An 18,198-nucleotide genomic window follows, 5' to 3' on the forward strand; every position below is an offset into this window, starting at 1 on the left:
ATATATATATATATATATCTTGAAAGGCACTTTAGATCAATTTATTGTTTCTTTGCTAAATAAAAGTATTAATTTCCTTCTTTAAAACGATTTTTTTCAAACACTTCTGAGCACTGAATAAATTAATCATAACTTATTGCCAATAGTGCATTGCTGTAACCAAAATATTAACCAGCATAATATAAACAAAATTTACTAAGTGCACTTTTAAGACTACACGTACTGTACGTGTCAATCATCTCGGTTACGGCTGACTAACCTTTGCGTATCAGCATTGTTCACATTGTTGTCCATCAGGACAGGCCAAGTCTCTGAATACTGAATAGGTGTTGATATACAAGCGTGGGTGGTTTTAGGTTAGCAAGCATTGCATTGTAAACTTTAAAGAATGCCTACATAGTACATTGAACACTTGTACTTCAAAAGAGCATGGAATACCTTTTCTAAACATGTTCATAACTCTCAGTCATAAATCCCTAAATACATTTGTGGGTTCAGATTTCCCAACAGATTCAGCAGTCACACACAAAAGGCTGATTAGAGTTGATTCATTCATTCAGAGGCCAATCCTTCAGTTAAGAGAGCTGGAGAGGGTGTGAGGAGATCGTGTGTGTTTAAGTATAGTTCTTCACACTACAGTAAAGCAGCTGAAACCTGTCTGTCCGGTAACTATCAGTGCAAACAATCAAACCTGTCAAACAAAATCACAAGCGTTTCCTGTCACATTCACAGACACACCATGATTGAACAAATACCTGACATTCTACTGGCATAAAGCCACACATGCTGCATGACATAAGAGTATCTGTCTTCCATTTCAGTTCTGGAGGGAACTCACTAAGAGTGATTTGTGCCCAATGATATTAAAAATGGACTTTTGGTCATTGAAATAAAGATGAAGGCAAAATTAAAGCTTAACTTTAATTAAAGCTTTAATCAAAGCTTAAACTAATATTTGAAATGTTGCCTTGGAAACTAACTGAAATAAATTGAAGTCCTAAATTTACTAAAACTGAAAAGAAAAAAAAGAAAAAAAGAAATAAAATAAACTAATACAATGCCAAAAGTAAAAAAGAACTAAAACTTAAAAAAATAAAAGCTAATTCAAATTTGGATAAATATAACAAATATTAATAAATACTATAATATTGTATAAATAATACTAAAATAACACTGTGGTGTTGATTATTTGCACATGCTGTCTGCACTATTTTAGCATCCAATTCAAAGGAACTGCATATCAGGTAACGGTATGAACGGGAACAAAGGCTTTGTTGTATTTTTCCTTTTCAAAAAGGTCAAGCTAGTTGCACCAGGCAAAAAAAACTGTTTTCGTGAGTAAATCATCTATACTAATAATAATTTGCATAGAAAGGCGTCTTTAAGACCGACAATGACCGCAGCACTATTACAAGACATTTAGCCTCTGGTTAATTTAGCCTCTGCAATTTAATTGCAAGTGGTTAGAAGCAGGTGGAAAAACTTTTTGCACTGAACAACAAATAAAAGTGTGCAACTGTCTACATTTGACTATATTTAAGTTGCAACAAGCAATATCACCATGCAGCTCTCCACAGTGGCATAGTCTAGATTTCTGAATCACAGTCTTTATATAGAATAACCGCTTCTAGGCCAATCCCAAATGTGCCATGTCTTTTTCTGTATTTGGCTTAAAGTGGGCCAGTAAAAACTCCGGTGGGACTCCTGCCCCCTGCAGGCTGGCTGAGACTGGCCACTTTATCACAAAGGGTGCAGTTTATTACAGCAGCTGATTTGACATTTACTATCCTGATAACGTCACCATTTGGAATGGACGGTATGAGCGTTTTGTATCATTTTCATCAAAATTTATATTGTGAGTTACTGGTATTTGGTAACAGGAACTAGGAGAAAACCTGGTCAACGTAACTTGAATGTCCTAGATTCTTAGCATCTCCTCTGATTGATGTGCTCTGTTTTTTTCAGCATTATTGGGGTTAAATTTGCCCAGAGGCATCTAGATTGCATAAATGTCTATGTATATAGGCAACTATTAGGATTTATATGAGAGCCCGTTTCCACCAACGCATAAAAAAAGACTTAAAATGTAAAGTATTTGCATCTTTTTATCTCACAATTTTCCCTGCAATTCTGAGGAAAAAGTTAGAATTTCGAGATATAAACTCAGAATTGTGAGCTAAAAACTCAAAAATGTAAGAAAAGTCAGAATTTCAAGATATAAACTTTGATATAAAATATATAAACTAAAGGTTTATATTTCACATTTCTGAGTTCACATCACTTGGTTCAGAGTTTACATTACAACTGTAAAAAAAAAAAAAAAAAGTCTGAATTATGAGATAAAAAGTCACAATCTTTTGTATTTTTTTATCCCGGTGGAAACAAGGTTTAATAGATGTAGGCCCACAGTTATCAACAAGGGATTTACATATAAAGGGGGTCCATCCAGATATTTAATGGTAATTATGTAATGCAATCATGTTAATGTTTCTAATGAAAGTTATTAGAAAGTTTCCCAAGAAATATTGCTATTTCTTATTGATTCAATTATATAGTTATTTATGTATTTTTTACACTGGGTTGGCTATAAAACATTTCTAATGGGCTGACATACTTTAAAATTGATGGTGTACTAAAATAACACTCAGACTTTGACACAGAGATTTCACTGGTTATCCATTAGCAGAAGGCATGCAAAGGGCCGAGTTCTCTCCACACACATTCCTATCCAAACACAAGCATGACAACATGACAACGGGTTCAGCAGGAGCCATTGCTGACTCGTGTGATCCACGCCACCACATTTGATTAGCTTGACCAAAATATTCTCTTCAAACACCTGTTTCTTCCTGTTTTCACTCCATTAGATGAAATGCTGTTTGTGTGAAGAGCTGGCCAGATGCTCTCAGCTGCACTAGGATAAACCTCTTAATGTTCAAAAGAGCAAATATTACAGTACAGAAACACAGTATTCTATATTTGACCTCCCCCACATTATTCTACACATCACAAATAAATCACTCCATGCACTTTAATCTCTTCTTAGCTCTGGTTTCGTGCTGAACCAGATCAAATGAATATATCAGAGTTTGGACGTCAGCCTAAACAAAGTATTTGTATTTGTAATTTTTTCTCAATTTGTTTAAATTGTTTGCAAAACCATTTGCTGGCACATTGAAAATATGTTGGAAAAAATAAGACGTTTCTTTAAAAATATGTCCCGGATCTTCTGTGACATTCAACCTACTAGAATACTAGAATAAGTTGAAAATGATTTCATCATTAGTCAAAATAACGTCATAATTATAGATTAGTTTGTCAAATTACTTTTCACTAAAAATAACTTACAAGAGAATGCAAGGCACAGATTCAGTTGTGAATAAAAATGTGAAGAAAAAAGTGTTTTCCTAATCGTTTAATTAATACAAAATCTGTAACTTTATATTACATTTTAAGGATTTAACAAAAATTGACATATGCACACATTATTTTTTAAGGCAACTGAACTCAAGGTTTGTACTATTTATGCATAAACATCAAGCATCTAATAATAATGGGGAAATGTAACCACTGTGACTTCCTACGTGACTTTGAGCTTGTGACATTTTTTGTCTGAGATGAGTGCAACTGACATGAAATATCTGACGAATCATGATGACAGATTATTACAGGAACAGACACAACTGACATCACATCTGCTTTCACCTGGAGCACCTGACCTTCAGACTGACAACAACAAAATCACAGAAATGTTCGCTTTCAGTGTTTTCCTCTCTGTTATCAAAAGACCCATCAATGCTTTACGACATAAGACTAAAATATACTATAAGTGCTGTCAGGCCAACAGATTCGCCCACATTCAGAAATGGGGCCGTTCACTCAGCTGTACCAGGATACAGAGATGAAAATGTGTCAGAGAGCAACTGGGGAATACAGCAAAGCCAAGAGAGCAGACAAGTCTCTAATTCTGCTGCAAACATTGAAACAAAAATCCCAGAATATACGATTAGACCTTCAGGAATAGTTTCCAATCCATATCTACATCCAACTTCTATATTTATGCATTTCACAGATGCTTTTATCCAAAGCGACTTACACTGCATTGAAAGTATACATTTTATCAGTTCATGCATGGAATCGAACCCATGCCATTGGCGTTGCTAGCGCCATGCTTTATTGTTTGAAATCATGTAGGGTAAATATCACAAAACATTCAGTGAACAAATAAAAGACACTTTCTGGCTCAGAACTTCTCCATTTAACAGTGTATTAGATAACAATATGGACTTTTTCTGCTTTTTTGCCATTTGTTCCACTCAGATGGGACTCTACTGTCTTTCATAATGGGACTCTACACAATGCAGATGGATTATGGGTAAAAGTGACAAATACGCATTAGACAGGTTATTAACCCCCCAAGCTGTCTCACTGAAACTGTTGACATCATCAACAGCTCATCTTTTTTCAACAGAAACACTCATATTTCTGTGAATTCACAGAATACCTCAAGGCTGAAACTGATCTTTCATCTGAAAAGTTGCTGAAACATACAGTATGTACCCTCAAATTGTACTGGTTTTCCTGAGAAACAGCAAAAAGCACTTTTAGCGAAGAAAAAAACACACACCATTTATCAGATTATAGTGACACAATTTCAATGGGTTTTATTGGCCTAGTGGATGGTGGGGAGACAACAGAAAATTATGTTAAGAAGAGCTTGCAAACCAGACTCAAACCCATGCCATCCACATTTGCTCCTTGGCTCAAGAGCAAGTCTTCTTTGTGTGATTCAACACATCACAACCATGATACATAAGCTTGTGTATCTCACCTCGTAAACATCGTGGTACGGGCCTCTGGTGTTCCTCAACCAGCAGCGGCTCAGCTCGCTCAACTCCACGATGGGCTGCACCTTCAGACGTACCGTGTCTCCAGACTGCCTGATCATCTCCACGATCTCATCCCTGCTTTTACTTTCCACGTTCCTCCCGTTGATCTCTACCAGACGGTCGCCTGGTACCAGCCCCAGAGTCAGGTCCTTATTCCCAGCGCCGGGCTCAGCAAAGTGAACCACCTTTCGGTAGAGAGACCCATCGGGCCGCTGGTCCACCATGGTGGTGCGACGAAGGGAAAAGCCAAAATCGCCCATGTTGCGGCGCTGAATTTCCAACTCTCTTGGTGCAGGAATCTGTGGAGGCGCCACAGCAGGCAAGCGCAAGTCTGCTGGGAACGTTTGGTCCACTATCTCTGGGACCTGGACCATCTTTGCAGGGCTGGTGGGATGGTGAGGTGTATATAGAGGCGGGGGATTGAATACCTTGACCTCTACCTGAGGTGAGGGAATGGTGGAGTTCTGCGCTGATGGTGCAGTTGACCCTGAAGGGCTTTCTTCTTTGCTCTTCTGTGAAAAAGAAAACCGCTTCAAGATTTGTTCGACTTGGGAATTTTGCTTTGTCATGGAGTCGTACTTGACTGCCTGTTCTTTGATGGATGACCGGCGGACGTCTTGGTCCAGCTTAATGTCATCGCTGGAGCTCGTGGGTGTTATGGTACCCTGAGTGTAGAGTTTCCTAAGGTCCACATCTGACAGGCTGAGCTCTGTGTTTCGGACCACCTTGATGGGAATGGGGCTGGAAATCTCCAGCTTTCCTTTCGCCTCTCGTTTAGAGCTACTTCGATGAAGATGAAAGAAACCTCTCCTCACACTCATTTCCTCTAGACTCTTCAGTTCGGCTTGAGACATTCGCTCTTTTTTCTCTTTCTTCTCCTTCTTCTCCTTTTTTGTTCCATCCTTCTCCTTGTCTTTATCTTTCTTGATTAAGTGGAACATGGTTGGGCCCAAATGTAGAATCCACCAGATTTAGGTCTCTTCACAGCATAAAGATCAATGTTGGCATTCAGTCATGACCAGCACCGGTTCCACAGCACCAAGGGCACCTCAGCTACAGGTGAAGCCCTCCTCTAAAACAACAGATTGACAGAACACATTGTTTTTATGTTCCTCCTTTTTGCAATGACTGTAGTAGTCATGGGGTTTAAAATGCACATAATTTTTTTTGTAATTGTTATTAAACAAATTGAAATTATTATTATTATTACTATTACTATTACTATTAATAATATATATATATAGAGAGAGAGAGAGAGAGAGAGAGAATTTATGTAAAATGTATACATTTATATATATATACTATAAATAAATATTACATATAAAATATATATAAATAAAAGGTTGTACATTTTGGATATAATGGCTAAAAGCAGACCAAATAATAGTCTATAATATGATAAAGAATACAATAATATAGTGCACCGGACAATGTTCATCAGTCATTTCAGTAATTCATGGGTTAACACAGCTTAAAAAACCCCGCACATAATTTATTAATCAAAAGAGTAAAGAAAGTGTACACGTGACGGTAGACCCCTGTGTGACGTCACACAATCTCATTGGCTGCTCTTACCTTTCCTGACAGGTACAAAAAATCGGTAAGAGATCCGTACAGCTTTTATCATCGACAACATAAAATGTACACAACAATGACATAAACATTATATAAAACACAGCGACATAAATCAGTGATGATGTTAAAACGATCAGTTTTCACGATTATCCGAACAAAACGAGTAGAACGAATCACTTCCTGAAACTCCGCATCTCATCGCCCCCTGAACGCTTCCTCTTCGAATTAAATTTCTGTGTAACAATAAATATGCTACGAATTCACTTGACCTCACCTGCAGAATCATGTCTGTCATGTAAAGTTGAATTCAGCTCTATAGATAAACTACCGGCAGAAACATTTACTGATTCAGCTCTTAATGTAAATCTACGAGGCTTTTAAAAATGAAACTCTTTGTGCTTTTAATATAATACTCATTAATGCAGTATTAGACCCTATACTCAAATCATGCATTTATATGCAGTACTTTTTTGATCACGTATATCATGGCTTTAAGGTGAATGTTTTGGTGCGCGTAATGCGCTTCTCTAAGCCTATTTATTCCGCATCAATGCAAACAGACAGACTGTTCACCTGTACAGTGAGTTAAACATAAATGCTAAAGATAAACAAACTTACCGCTGAAACGGTGCTGAAATAGTCTGGCGATTGCCGGTGCGCACTGAACTGCAGCACCGGTCCTGTGGAAACGCGTCTAGAGCGTTTGACGGTCAGTGGGACGAGCGCGCTCCCGGATCACTGAGCTCTGCTGGATATGATCCCCTCAAGAAAAGTTGAACACATCAGTTCATCCCTTTTGCATGACTAAGAGCTATTGAAACCTAGAGAGTTTTAGGTCGAGATGCTTTGACTAAGCTCAAAGTATATTTGTCTGATGTGCAACACAGTATAGTGCTTAAAAAGCAACCAATTAAACAAAAATAAAATACAGGTTGAGATAATAATTTGTATTATTCGATCATTTTTATAAGAATAATAGCTACAGATATTAATCAATTAGCCCTCTATAGGAATAAATAATAATAATACTGAAAAAGAATAAATAGGACAAGAATAGACGAGTATGCACACTATTGATATTGTAAATTAAAAAAGCAATAAAAAATGTGAAATATATTCAATAGAAATTATTGTCTTTTAAAATTAACCATGTTCTTGATTTTGCGTACACAAATTTAATTGCAATATTGTATTGATGGTGGTTCAGTTTCATTTGCATGGGCATAGCGCCCTCCTTTGGACCAACTCTGTGACAATACTTATCCCTCTTTATGTATGTTTTTATAATTCTCCAGTTACGCAATAATCTTCCAAATCCCCATCTGTTGCACATTTGTGATTTACTTATCTTACATTCTTATTGGCATCTCTTGTTCTGGACTTGGAACCTGATTGAGCACAAAGTTTTAGATGTTTAAAAGGTTTAGTGCCAAAAATTGCATTAAAATAAGAAAGTGTGTCCATTTAAAGTCCAGTCAAATCAAACAAAACATCAAATCCATAAATATTTAAAATAACTTTAACCAAACCATTAATTGAACCAAAGCTTCTCAACCCAATACAGGTCTATAAATCATATGTTCTGACTTGGCTGTGGTGTTTTGGTCGAAAATGTAAATCTTTCTTATCTCATGCTTATAGCCATAGCAAATCAATTTTGCCAGTTTCTCTGCACCTGACCTCACTTTCTTGGACTGATCAAACATTATACGTATTTCCTTCTATGTTTAGGTTTTTAGACAATTTTGTGCCAAACATAAACCATTAAAAGGTGCTCCACAGGGTCATTATGGAAGAAGAGGATTTTAAACTGGCCTATATGATGATCACATTTCATATCAAATTCACCGCAAGAACATACTGTACTAATCAGCTGGTCCTGATGCAACCCCAGTGTCATAGTTGGTAAAAATATAACAGACGCAAACAGCTCTCTGCACAAAACAGTTCTTCACTCCTACACTCTAAAAAATGCTGGGTTAAATATAACCCAGCGCTGGGTTAAAAAGGGACAAACCCAGCTATTGGGTTGTTTTAACCCAGCTATTGGGTTATTTTGACCCAGCGGTTGGGTTCAAAAGCTGGGATTGTCCCTTTTTAACCCAGCGCTGGGTTATATTTAACCCAGCATTTTTTAGAGTGTAATACTGCTTTATTTAATTTTTTGTTGCACTCAGAAAAAAAATATTTCCATAGAAACCTATTCTAAAACCTTCAACACAAAGAATGCCAGAATATTGGAGCTGTATTAAAAGTAAAACATGTCTAATATATTTAGTAAAATAATACATTTTTCATTTCTATTTTTTATTATTTAATGTACATTACAAATTGAAAGACTGAAATCAAAACTTAAAGGGTTAGTTCACCCAAAAATGAAAATTCTGTCATTAATTACTCACCATCGTGTTGTTCGAAACCCGTAAGACCTTCGTTCATCTTCGGAACACAATTTAAGATATTTTTGATGAAATATCACTTGTGGATGCGTGTTCACGACAGTATCATGACGCGAGCGTGTGGCGGCGCTGACCCACGGTGCGTTCCAAACAGGATATATCGCCCTCCGAAGGGCACTTCGGAGTAAAAACAATCATGGCCGCCATATTGAAGGGTCGTTCCAAATCGAAGTGCTCAAAACTGGCCACTTCAAAGGGCCCTTCGGAATGAAGGATTTCGAAGGGTACAACTGACTTCGGGCTCCCATGATCCTTTGCGCAGATTCTTTGCATTATGACGGCGCCTCCGTGTGGGCACGTGATGATAATGATGCAGAAGGGCACTTCAAGGAACAGTTGTTTGGTCCCCTACACCCTTCAACCCTTCGAAACTCTGATGTCACATGGACTACTTTGCCGATCATCTTGGTACTTTTCTGGACCTTGAACGTGGTAGTTACCTTGTTGTCTATGGGAGGGTCAGAGAGCCCTCAGATTTCATCAAAAATATCTTAAATTGTGTTCCGAAGATGAACGAGGGTCTTAGGGGTTTGCAACAACATGAGGGTGAGTAATTAATGACAGAATTTTCATTTTTGGATGAACTAACCCTTTAAGTCCTAATTAAATGCTTTTAGCATTTAACGTTTAATGTTTGGTAGCCACGCAAATGCTATTATACTACTTCTGGAAAAACAGTCTTATGAAGCATGACCTTTTAATCTCTTTGTGACCTATTAGAAGGGCACCCCGCTGATAATAAATCGGGTTATTAAGTTAATTCAGTTCAGGACTAGCTCTCTTAATTATAAAACGATCCTAAAATAGACCGGGCTGTCTCTGCGTCTTCAGCTAATCATTCTCGTGTGTCTGCTGGGGGATTTATAGGAATAAATCAGGTTAAAAGGGGCACACAACTCTGTCCCATGTAGGTTTGCTTCATCTGGTCTTTCGGTGTTTTGAACGAATCTTTTAAATGAACGAGTCGATTCAATGAACTTCCATGCAATGACTCATCTCAGAGCATCTCGTTTGTGAACAAACCGAATGAACTACTACTAGGACATCTCGTTCATGAATGAACTGAATGACCGAAAGCATCGTGCTGAGGATGCTTGATTCCATCAATTCGGTTAATTCAATTAATCATTCACTACTGGAGCAACATACGGACTGGGACACTGAATGAATCAATGAACGAATCTGAACAAATCTTTTTAGTGAAAAGATTCATGTCTTTTAAATTAATCAAAATCCCCAATATTACTAGGCAGATAAATTAAGCCTTAATATGCATAACGTTGTATTTAAATGTATGAAATAGACTTTACATGTACATACACAGATAGAGCATGTCTAATCATATAAATGCAGATAAATCCTGCAGTCAGTCTCGCGCAGTGAGTTATGACGAGTCTCGCGACAGTTCAACGCTATTCATCAACTTCACTCCTGTTTTTTGGAGCGTCCCGAGAATCTGATGAGATGGAGATGAAAAACAGGGGTGCTTTGAAAATCACTAAATTCAGTACGTCATGTGATTTACCCTCGACGCATGGACAAAGTGTCTTGTACCACAAAGTCTGTGTAATTATGTTTATAATGTACCATACTGTAAAACTGAATAGTGTTTTATTCATTAAATCATTCAGACTGCTGTTGTATCCCCCCTTCCCGCGAGTGGTACGTTCCGCGGGGTGGCGGAAGTCTCGCTCTGCCATGTTGAGCGCTTTGTTTCTGTGAGTGAGACGCGACGATGGAGCAGAGCTGGAGCTCTTTCTTATTCCAGGTGAGAAACTCTCTCTCTTAAACACACACGCACATTCACACTCACACGCCGTCCGTGCGCCGCTCACTCATGCTACCGGCCTGCCTGCTTCAGTCTACTTTATCAACAGAGATATTTGAAAAGGCGCAGTTGGAGCAAAACAATAGTAGATGAGTCCCGGGCGCCCAGCTGCGCTCCCTCTATAGATGTAGTAACACTCAGTCGCTGTGTTTACCCCTCTATCTCTGTAGGTTATATCTAACTTAACCCTATATCCCTCTTTACCCTTCTTATCTGACTCTATAGATGTAGCCATGTGTACATAATTTTACTCTATCTCTCTCCTTCTGTAGATCTTTCCTTCTGTCCCCGTTTACCCCTCTGTCTGTACTCCATCTATCCCGCTATATTTCTCTGTTATCCGGTCACATCTCCATCTCTCTTCCATTTATCTTTCCCTCTGTAGGTCTCTATCTGGTCATTCATCTCCCCATTCACTCCTTTATAAATATTTCACTCTGTCAGTCTCTCTGTTTGTTCCTCTGTCTCTATCTCCATCTATCTCTCCATTTTATCCCCCTCTGTAGATCAGTCCATCATCAGTTCCTCTATCACTTTATGTTTTTCTCCACCTCTGCCTCTGTCTGTACCTCTGTGTAAGGTTCCCATAGTCATGGAAAATCTGGAAATATCAGCTTTTTTTTTTTAATTTGTGATTTTTCAGGCATGGAAAAGTTACAGAAAACAAAGTTATGGAAATCTCTATAGACTATATATATTTTGAAAAAAATAAGTAATACAGATATTTACATTTTTAATTGGGTGGAAATATTTTTGTGAGTGACATCATGTATAAAATGGTAACATGTAATTTTACATACATTGTAAAATTATAACAACTTATTTATTACAACAAAAGTTATAGATAACCATTAGTCAAAAGGTTTGGGAACCATCTGTCTATCTATCTGTCTGTATATCAACTTTGGGACAGCAAGAATCAGAATAATAATAATAAGCTGCTAGTGACTCAGATCCTGAGGACTTGTTCACATTTAAACTCCCTTTATGAGGTGTTCGGTTGGATTGCTTTTTGCTTAGTCACTTCTATCCACAGGCTTTAGTTTAACTTTATGCTTTTCATTATACCTTTTACAAAATGCATTGGTTCATATATATTGCACCTGGTCCCTCTGTGTGATTTTCTGCAGCTGGATGCATGTATATTAATATTGTTGAAGATCATATTTATCATGCCTTGTGATCATAGAGCTTTTGATGTCAGTGAGAGTTTTACTGTATGTACTACTACTATGAATTATTCTGGGGAACATGTTTTGTTTTCAGCACATGTGGAGCCATATGGATGAGTTTACCTAACTGTTCTTTACTTTGCATGTCTTCTTTTATATTTGTTTATTACCTGTGTAATAGTGTGTGTAACACTGTGACCCATACTTCACTATATTAGACTCTACTAAAAAGATCCTAGGAAACATGTACAAAATTGTTTACATATTAACCTTTGCTCTAATAAAGCTGATATTGATTTGCAAGATGTCATATTTCCATAAGCAATAGATGTTTGAGGTCTTGTTTTGCCCTTGAAGTGCTGCACGTCTGAGTCATTTCACAGTCAGTCGTCGGGAAGTGAGATTAGACAAGTTTGATCTAACGCCGCCACACAAGTTTTACAAAGTTTCTTTCTTTCTCGATAGAGCATCATAGTGAAAGTGGTGACTTTGGGCTTTAATCATGAACTTGGTGAGATTGCAGAAGCTCTCCTGATGGTAAATTTTAGTTTGAGGGTGAATCACTTCAGTGGGTGTTTAATGACTGGGCATGTTATTCAGGTGTCTGGGGATGCACTTTTTAAAAGTTGACCTGGTTTAAGTTGGTTTTGATAAACTAGTTGACTTCGAATCAGTTGTTGGACAGCTAGTCGGTCTTTGTGACCCATAGTGACCTAGTGTAGCCTAGAGAAAGTAGAATTCCCATAATCCATTTATCACCGAGCTTGTGACTCAAGAGTCACTGACTCATAAAACATCCTTCCTTTGTTGATCAGATGCACAGCACAGACTAGACGCGCATCAGACCTGCTCCATTATCTCCGGGGCCCAGCCGCTTCTTGCCTTTAGTGTTCAGAACAGATTTAAACTTTCATATTTACTTGTGCTGTCAGAGTCAGTGCCTCAGTTGACTCATCAGAGTGGAAATGTTTGCTTGGACATTCTCTCAAATGTTTCATGTAGCATCACAGTTAGGATGGGGTGGTATGATGCCGCTATATATCAAGAAACGGTATGAATTGTGGCAACACATCAGTCTGTTATACCATTTATACCACAATTTATCCAAAGGTGTGGTTTTAACATCATATCAGCTCTTTTACAGTGACTTAAAATGTGGCTTATATTTACAATGTGTTACTGTATTACAGCCTTGATTATATCATGTGTGTTTTTGCACTGATGCCAAATTTATTCAACAGAAGAAAGAAACTCATTCAGGTTTAAAACAACTTGAGAGTAAGTAAATGATGACAGAATTTTCATTTTTGCAGAATTTTCATCAGTTTGGACTTGAATGAAGAGAGAGAACCTGCACTTAATTCACAGGCATTTTGTTTTCATAGACAGATATTGTGATGTATCATTATGAATTGTCTAGCAATATATAAATGATCACAAAATTGCTGTATCGTGATATGATCTGTATTGTGAGCCGTGTATCATATCGTATCGTATAGTATCGTGAGGTACCCTGTGATTCCCACCCCTAATTATATAGCATCTGACTATTTTTGTGGATATAATAATAGATTAATAATAGACAGAATAATAGATTAATATTTTAAATGAAAAAATATATATGATTTGTTTTTCATGTGAAATATTAATCTATTATTTATATAAATATGTATATATGGACAAAAACAGACATATGCTATGATTGAGCAATATATTCAACATTATGGGGTTGAATTTCCAGCAAAAATTATTTTATTGTATACAGTTACTGTGATATAATATCTCATAGCATGATGTAAGATTGTGGTCATACCGCCCCCCACCAGTCCCAGTGTAACACAAGCTTCATATGTCTGTGAAAATGTGTGAACTGCTGGGAGATTATGCATTGGGATTTGTCCTTTAGGGTCTAATAGTTGTAAACAGCTGGGTTGTGTAGTGTTATGAGCTGTTCGCCTTCCCACAAGCTCCCTGTTCCTTTTGTACTGTTTGTTTTGCCCGTTTAATCACCCTTTCTTCTTTACTGTTTCTTTTCAAATTCAAATTTAAGAAAGCTTTACTCAAATTAATTACCATGTGTTTCAGCATCCAGCCCGGGCCCATTGCGGATCTCCATTGTGCCACCGCTGGCTTTTCAAAACTCCTTATTCTCTCGCTGAACTCGTTTTCTCTGTTATTTACGTTACACTGACCTCAGCCTTCAGAGCCGATTTGTATCAAAATTGTCAGAGTGGCGTGAAGACGCAGCAGGGCTACAGTCATTCTGTGTCACATGCTCGCAAAGTACACACACACACACACACACATGCGCGTGCACGCAGTGGCCTAGTCTAGACTCGCATTCCCTGACGTACCCAGTAAACTGATGACTGGGATGCTATAGGAAGTGAGCGAGCAGGTGTGTGTGTGTGTGTGTGTGTGTAGATATGCGGTTCTCCTCATGAATAGAGGAACCAAATCGGAGAAGACTCCCGCACAAAGACCCCCTGCGTATCCGTGAGGGCATCCCCGCTCCGATTTGTGTCCATCACAATAGAGCAGATGAAATAAGGAGCAGAAAGAAGCGTTCATTTCTCTTGTCCTGCATCTGCCTGCGTCGCGGTCAGCCCTGTGAGATGGATGGATGATGCTGAATGGGAGAGGTCAGGTATTTAACCCTGCTCTCTCCGTGATTGCAGGAGATTGCGCATCTTAATTGCGGTGTCCTTCTTTTGCTGCAGAGACCAACGGCATCACTTGCTCCTGATTAAGCATGTGCAAAATTACAGATTTTTAAAATCAAAAATTGTTCGTATTGAATATGCCGTGCTTTGAAAGACACATATTCAAAATATAAAATTGCTAAATCATGAACTCTTTTTTTGCACAAAACTAATCAAATTTGAGACAACTTTTCTGCACAGGTTTTAGCATCCAGACAGTTACTACAAGACTTTAAACACACTGGCATTTTTTCAGTATATACAATATATGTAAAATACTGTATACATCATGCAATGCAATGCTTTACAAGCCAAATATTCATCAAATAAGCATGCTAAATATCAAAATACCTTTTTAGCACAAAACTATTATAGTCATTTTGAAATTTGAGAGGCAAAACAGTTTTACAACAACTGCACAGGTTTTAGCATCCGCAGTCACTTTGAGCATGCTAAAACCCTCTTTAGCAAGTTGGAAAATATTTTTTATAAATTAACTAGATGATTGGTGAACCCATCCTTGTGTTTCCTTTGCCTCTGAGAATTGACAGGCCTTGTTGTTTTATCAAGGCAGGGGAAGCTGTTCTCTCAGGGGCCAAGCCCTAGTAATGCCACCTTTGACCTTTCGCTGACTTTGTTTAAAATCTGCATCTGATTTGTTTTGCTCATTAGTTGTGTGTAGTTGGGTAAGGATTTTTTTTTTGTGTGTTTTTTTTACCTAGCTGGTTTGGGGCTGTTTCTGTGGTTTGTGGGGGTTGTGCCTGTTTTAGATGCTCCATTGAACATCAATAGTGGGTGAACAGGGCGTTTGCTGCACTTTATCGGGTCTTTTAAGCGCCTCAGGCTGTGGTAGGGTTGAGAAGTCGGATTCCTTTTGGTGAACCACTTCGTTAGGACTGTTCATATGCATTGGATTTAACTTTCATACGTGTTCACAAAGACCCAATTTGGCAATTGATGTGTTTGTGATCGTTGTATATTCTTTCCCTCTCATTTGTCCTGTTGTTGTGGCTCTGAGATCAGTGTCTGCCAGGGTAGGTTGTGATGTAGGTTAGCAGTGAGTGTCTGTAAGCTTTTGCCTAGGGCTGCACGATTAATCGCATGCGATATTTAACGCGCATCTTGTCAGAAAGCCGGTTCTGTAATCAGCGGTAAACCCCTGTCTGTGTAAACAAATCGCTCACGCTGCTCTGTGTGTGTAAGAGAGGACTAAAGGAGTGCATCCAGCCTCCCAGAAGCCTCAGTAAACAAACAGACAAACATCCACCTCTGTTTCCAGGCCTGCCCGGTGGGTTTCACTGTGTGTTCAAGCTGGCTGCATCCCATTTCACATACTTCTATGCTCTGAAAGTAAATAATTCACTCATAATGGGAAAGTATACACTTTTTGAGTTGTAGTAGGACAGTAAGTCAGCATTGTGTCACAAAACCACATCATAAAATTGTCATGCATTTTTAAACTGCTGAGGCAACATCTGGCTTGCACAGATATAGACTTTGAAAGTCAATCCATTTCTTTATTCTTTGTTGTATTTGTGAAAGTAATTTTTTTTCCATTTATATCTACTGTTCAGAAATTTGGGGCTTGTAAAAAATTGTTTTAATGTTTTTGTCTCTTATTCTCACCAAGGTTGCATTTATTTGATTACAAGTACAGTAAAAAGTAGAGGTCGACCAATAGTGGATTTTGCTGATACCGATAGCTAGGTTGGACCACACTGGCCGATACCGATTAATTAACCGATAGTTTTAAAATTGATACTGAACAAAAACTAAAATACTACTGAACCATACTACTACTAGGAGTAGTAATAATAATAATAATAGTAATAGTAAATGTTGAAATTAACACACTCTAACAAAGAACAATACTTACACAGCTTTCATTAATCTTAATGCTACCTTTTTTTTTCATGTTTTAAATCATTTCAAATGTCCGTATTCAACGTTTTATGTTTAATATATCAAAACATTATTTATGCATTTGTAATTGCAGGTTAAATGCATTCATGTCTTGCATTAGACAAAATACATGTGTGTAAATACATCTAAATGCCACTTCAGATGCAGCTTCTGTGTTGATTTAATTTGCTTGGTAACACTAACAAGGAACAATACTTACACAGCTTTCATTAATCTTATTGCTACAAATGGACTCTTATTTTAAAGTGTTACCATTTCATTTCAACTGTCATGCTTAAAGATGCACATCTTTAAATATATACATAAAGGCTATAGCATTAAAATTATATACATATGGATGTTGTATGTATACTCTCACACTTTAACTGCTTCTATTCTTGAACACTTGATGATTATCAAAATAATGATTATCAAAATAAAAGCGCAACACTGAGTCTAGGAGAACTCACCGGTATCTCACACACTCCGGACGTGTCGCGTTCAACTCGAGCAGCGGTCTAAAACAGTTTATTTAATCACCAAATGGACACAAGTTTACTTCAAGAATGAACAATTTGGCATGGATGAGTTTGAAGTTCGGTGTTTAAAAAACGGAGCAAACGGAAAGAGAAAGCGCGACCTATATTATAGCTCTATAAATGAAGCACACAGACTTTATTAGAGCCACAGAAAGACAAACGTTTTGCTGAAAATGCACAATACACAATTCATTATGTACATTAACAACAATTCGGGACCAATATAATGTAATTTAAAGGACAACTATGTGAATGGCACTCTGTGGCACGGCAGGATTTTCTGTCGGCTGCATTTAAATCCGCGTCTGAAGTTTAAACAGTAACATTGTAAAATATTATTACAATTTAAAATAACAGTTTTCTATTTTGATATGTTTTAAAATGTAAAATAAATACATTTATTCCTGTATGATGGTACAGCTGAACATTACTCCAGTCTTCAGTTTCATATGATCTTTCAGAAATCATTCTAATATGCTGATTTTTTTAACAGTTTATAAAAAATTATCAGTGTTGAAAACCGTTTTGCTACTTAATATTTTTGTTAAAACCATTAAACATTTTTCTGGATTCTTTGATGAATAAGAACAGCAATTTATTTGAAATAGAATCTTTCATAACATTATAAATGTCTTTGCTGTCACTTGATCAATTTAATGCATCCTTGCTGAATACATTTGAAACAGAAGAGATCTGGACTTTAATGTAGTTTGATATCTAAAATCAGCCAATATATTGCTTATCAAATTCTAAATATAAATATCTTTCATATTCCTGTCCGTCAAACACAACTATCTGTAGTGTAAGTAGGGATATGCCGGTATCAAATTTTCATGTTGCGATTAATTGCTAATGCTTTTATCACGGTATACGGTATTATCGCGATATTGAAATTTAGTTTTAAAAAAGTGCTGTCATAATACAGTATAACAGGTTTAATAACTTTTTTCTTATAACAAAAATAACTATATTACAGAAAAATGTATAAAGTTAAAAGTTTTACACAGATTAAAGTGCAAAAGAACTATAAAGACCAATAGGTATCACTTTACAATAAGACCTCATTAGTTAACCTTAGTTAATGCATTAACATTCACAATGAGCAATAGCTACATTTGCTACAGAAGTTATT

At 37.2% G+C, this 18,198-nt stretch overlaps 2 protein-coding genes across 4 annotated transcripts in view; one reads left to right on the forward strand and one right to left on the reverse strand.

Moving 5' to 3' along the window:
- LOC107697452 (unconventional myosin-XVIIIa-like) overlaps positions 1–7,199 on the reverse strand; it is a 48,302-nt gene extending 41,103 nt beyond the window's left edge. The window contains exons 1-2 of the mRNA XM_016498244.1: positions 7,083–7,199; positions 4,832–5,961 (exon numbers count right to left, since the gene is read on the reverse strand). Of these exons, the coding sequence (XP_016353730.1) occupies positions 4,832–5,830 (999 nt within the window). The 5' untranslated portion in view covers positions 5,831–5,961; positions 7,083–7,199. The remainder of the gene's footprint in view (positions 1–4,831; positions 5,962–7,082) is intronic.
- A 3,433-nt stretch (positions 7,200–10,632) lies between these two features.
- The window catches only part of LOC107697453 (vascular endothelial zinc finger 1-like), a 14,991-nt gene continuing 7,425 nt past the window's right edge, over positions 10,633–18,198 (forward strand). For all 3 annotated transcript variants that reach the window (XM_016498245.1, XM_016498247.1, XM_016498248.1), the window contains exon 1: positions 10,633–10,691. In XM_016498245.1, coding sequence (XP_016353731.1) covers positions 10,659–10,691 — 33 coding nt within the window. In that variant the 5' untranslated portion in view covers positions 10,633–10,658. The remainder of the gene's footprint in view (positions 10,692–18,198) is intronic.

The sequence above is a fragment of the Sinocyclocheilus anshuiensis genome, unplaced genomic scaffold (assembly GCF_001515605.1).
Source record: "Sinocyclocheilus anshuiensis isolate Anshui unplaced genomic scaffold, SAMN03320099.WGS_v1.1 scaffold939, whole genome shotgun sequence".
Lineage (NCBI taxonomy): Eukaryota > Metazoa > Chordata > Actinopteri > Cypriniformes > Cyprinidae > Sinocyclocheilus > Sinocyclocheilus anshuiensis.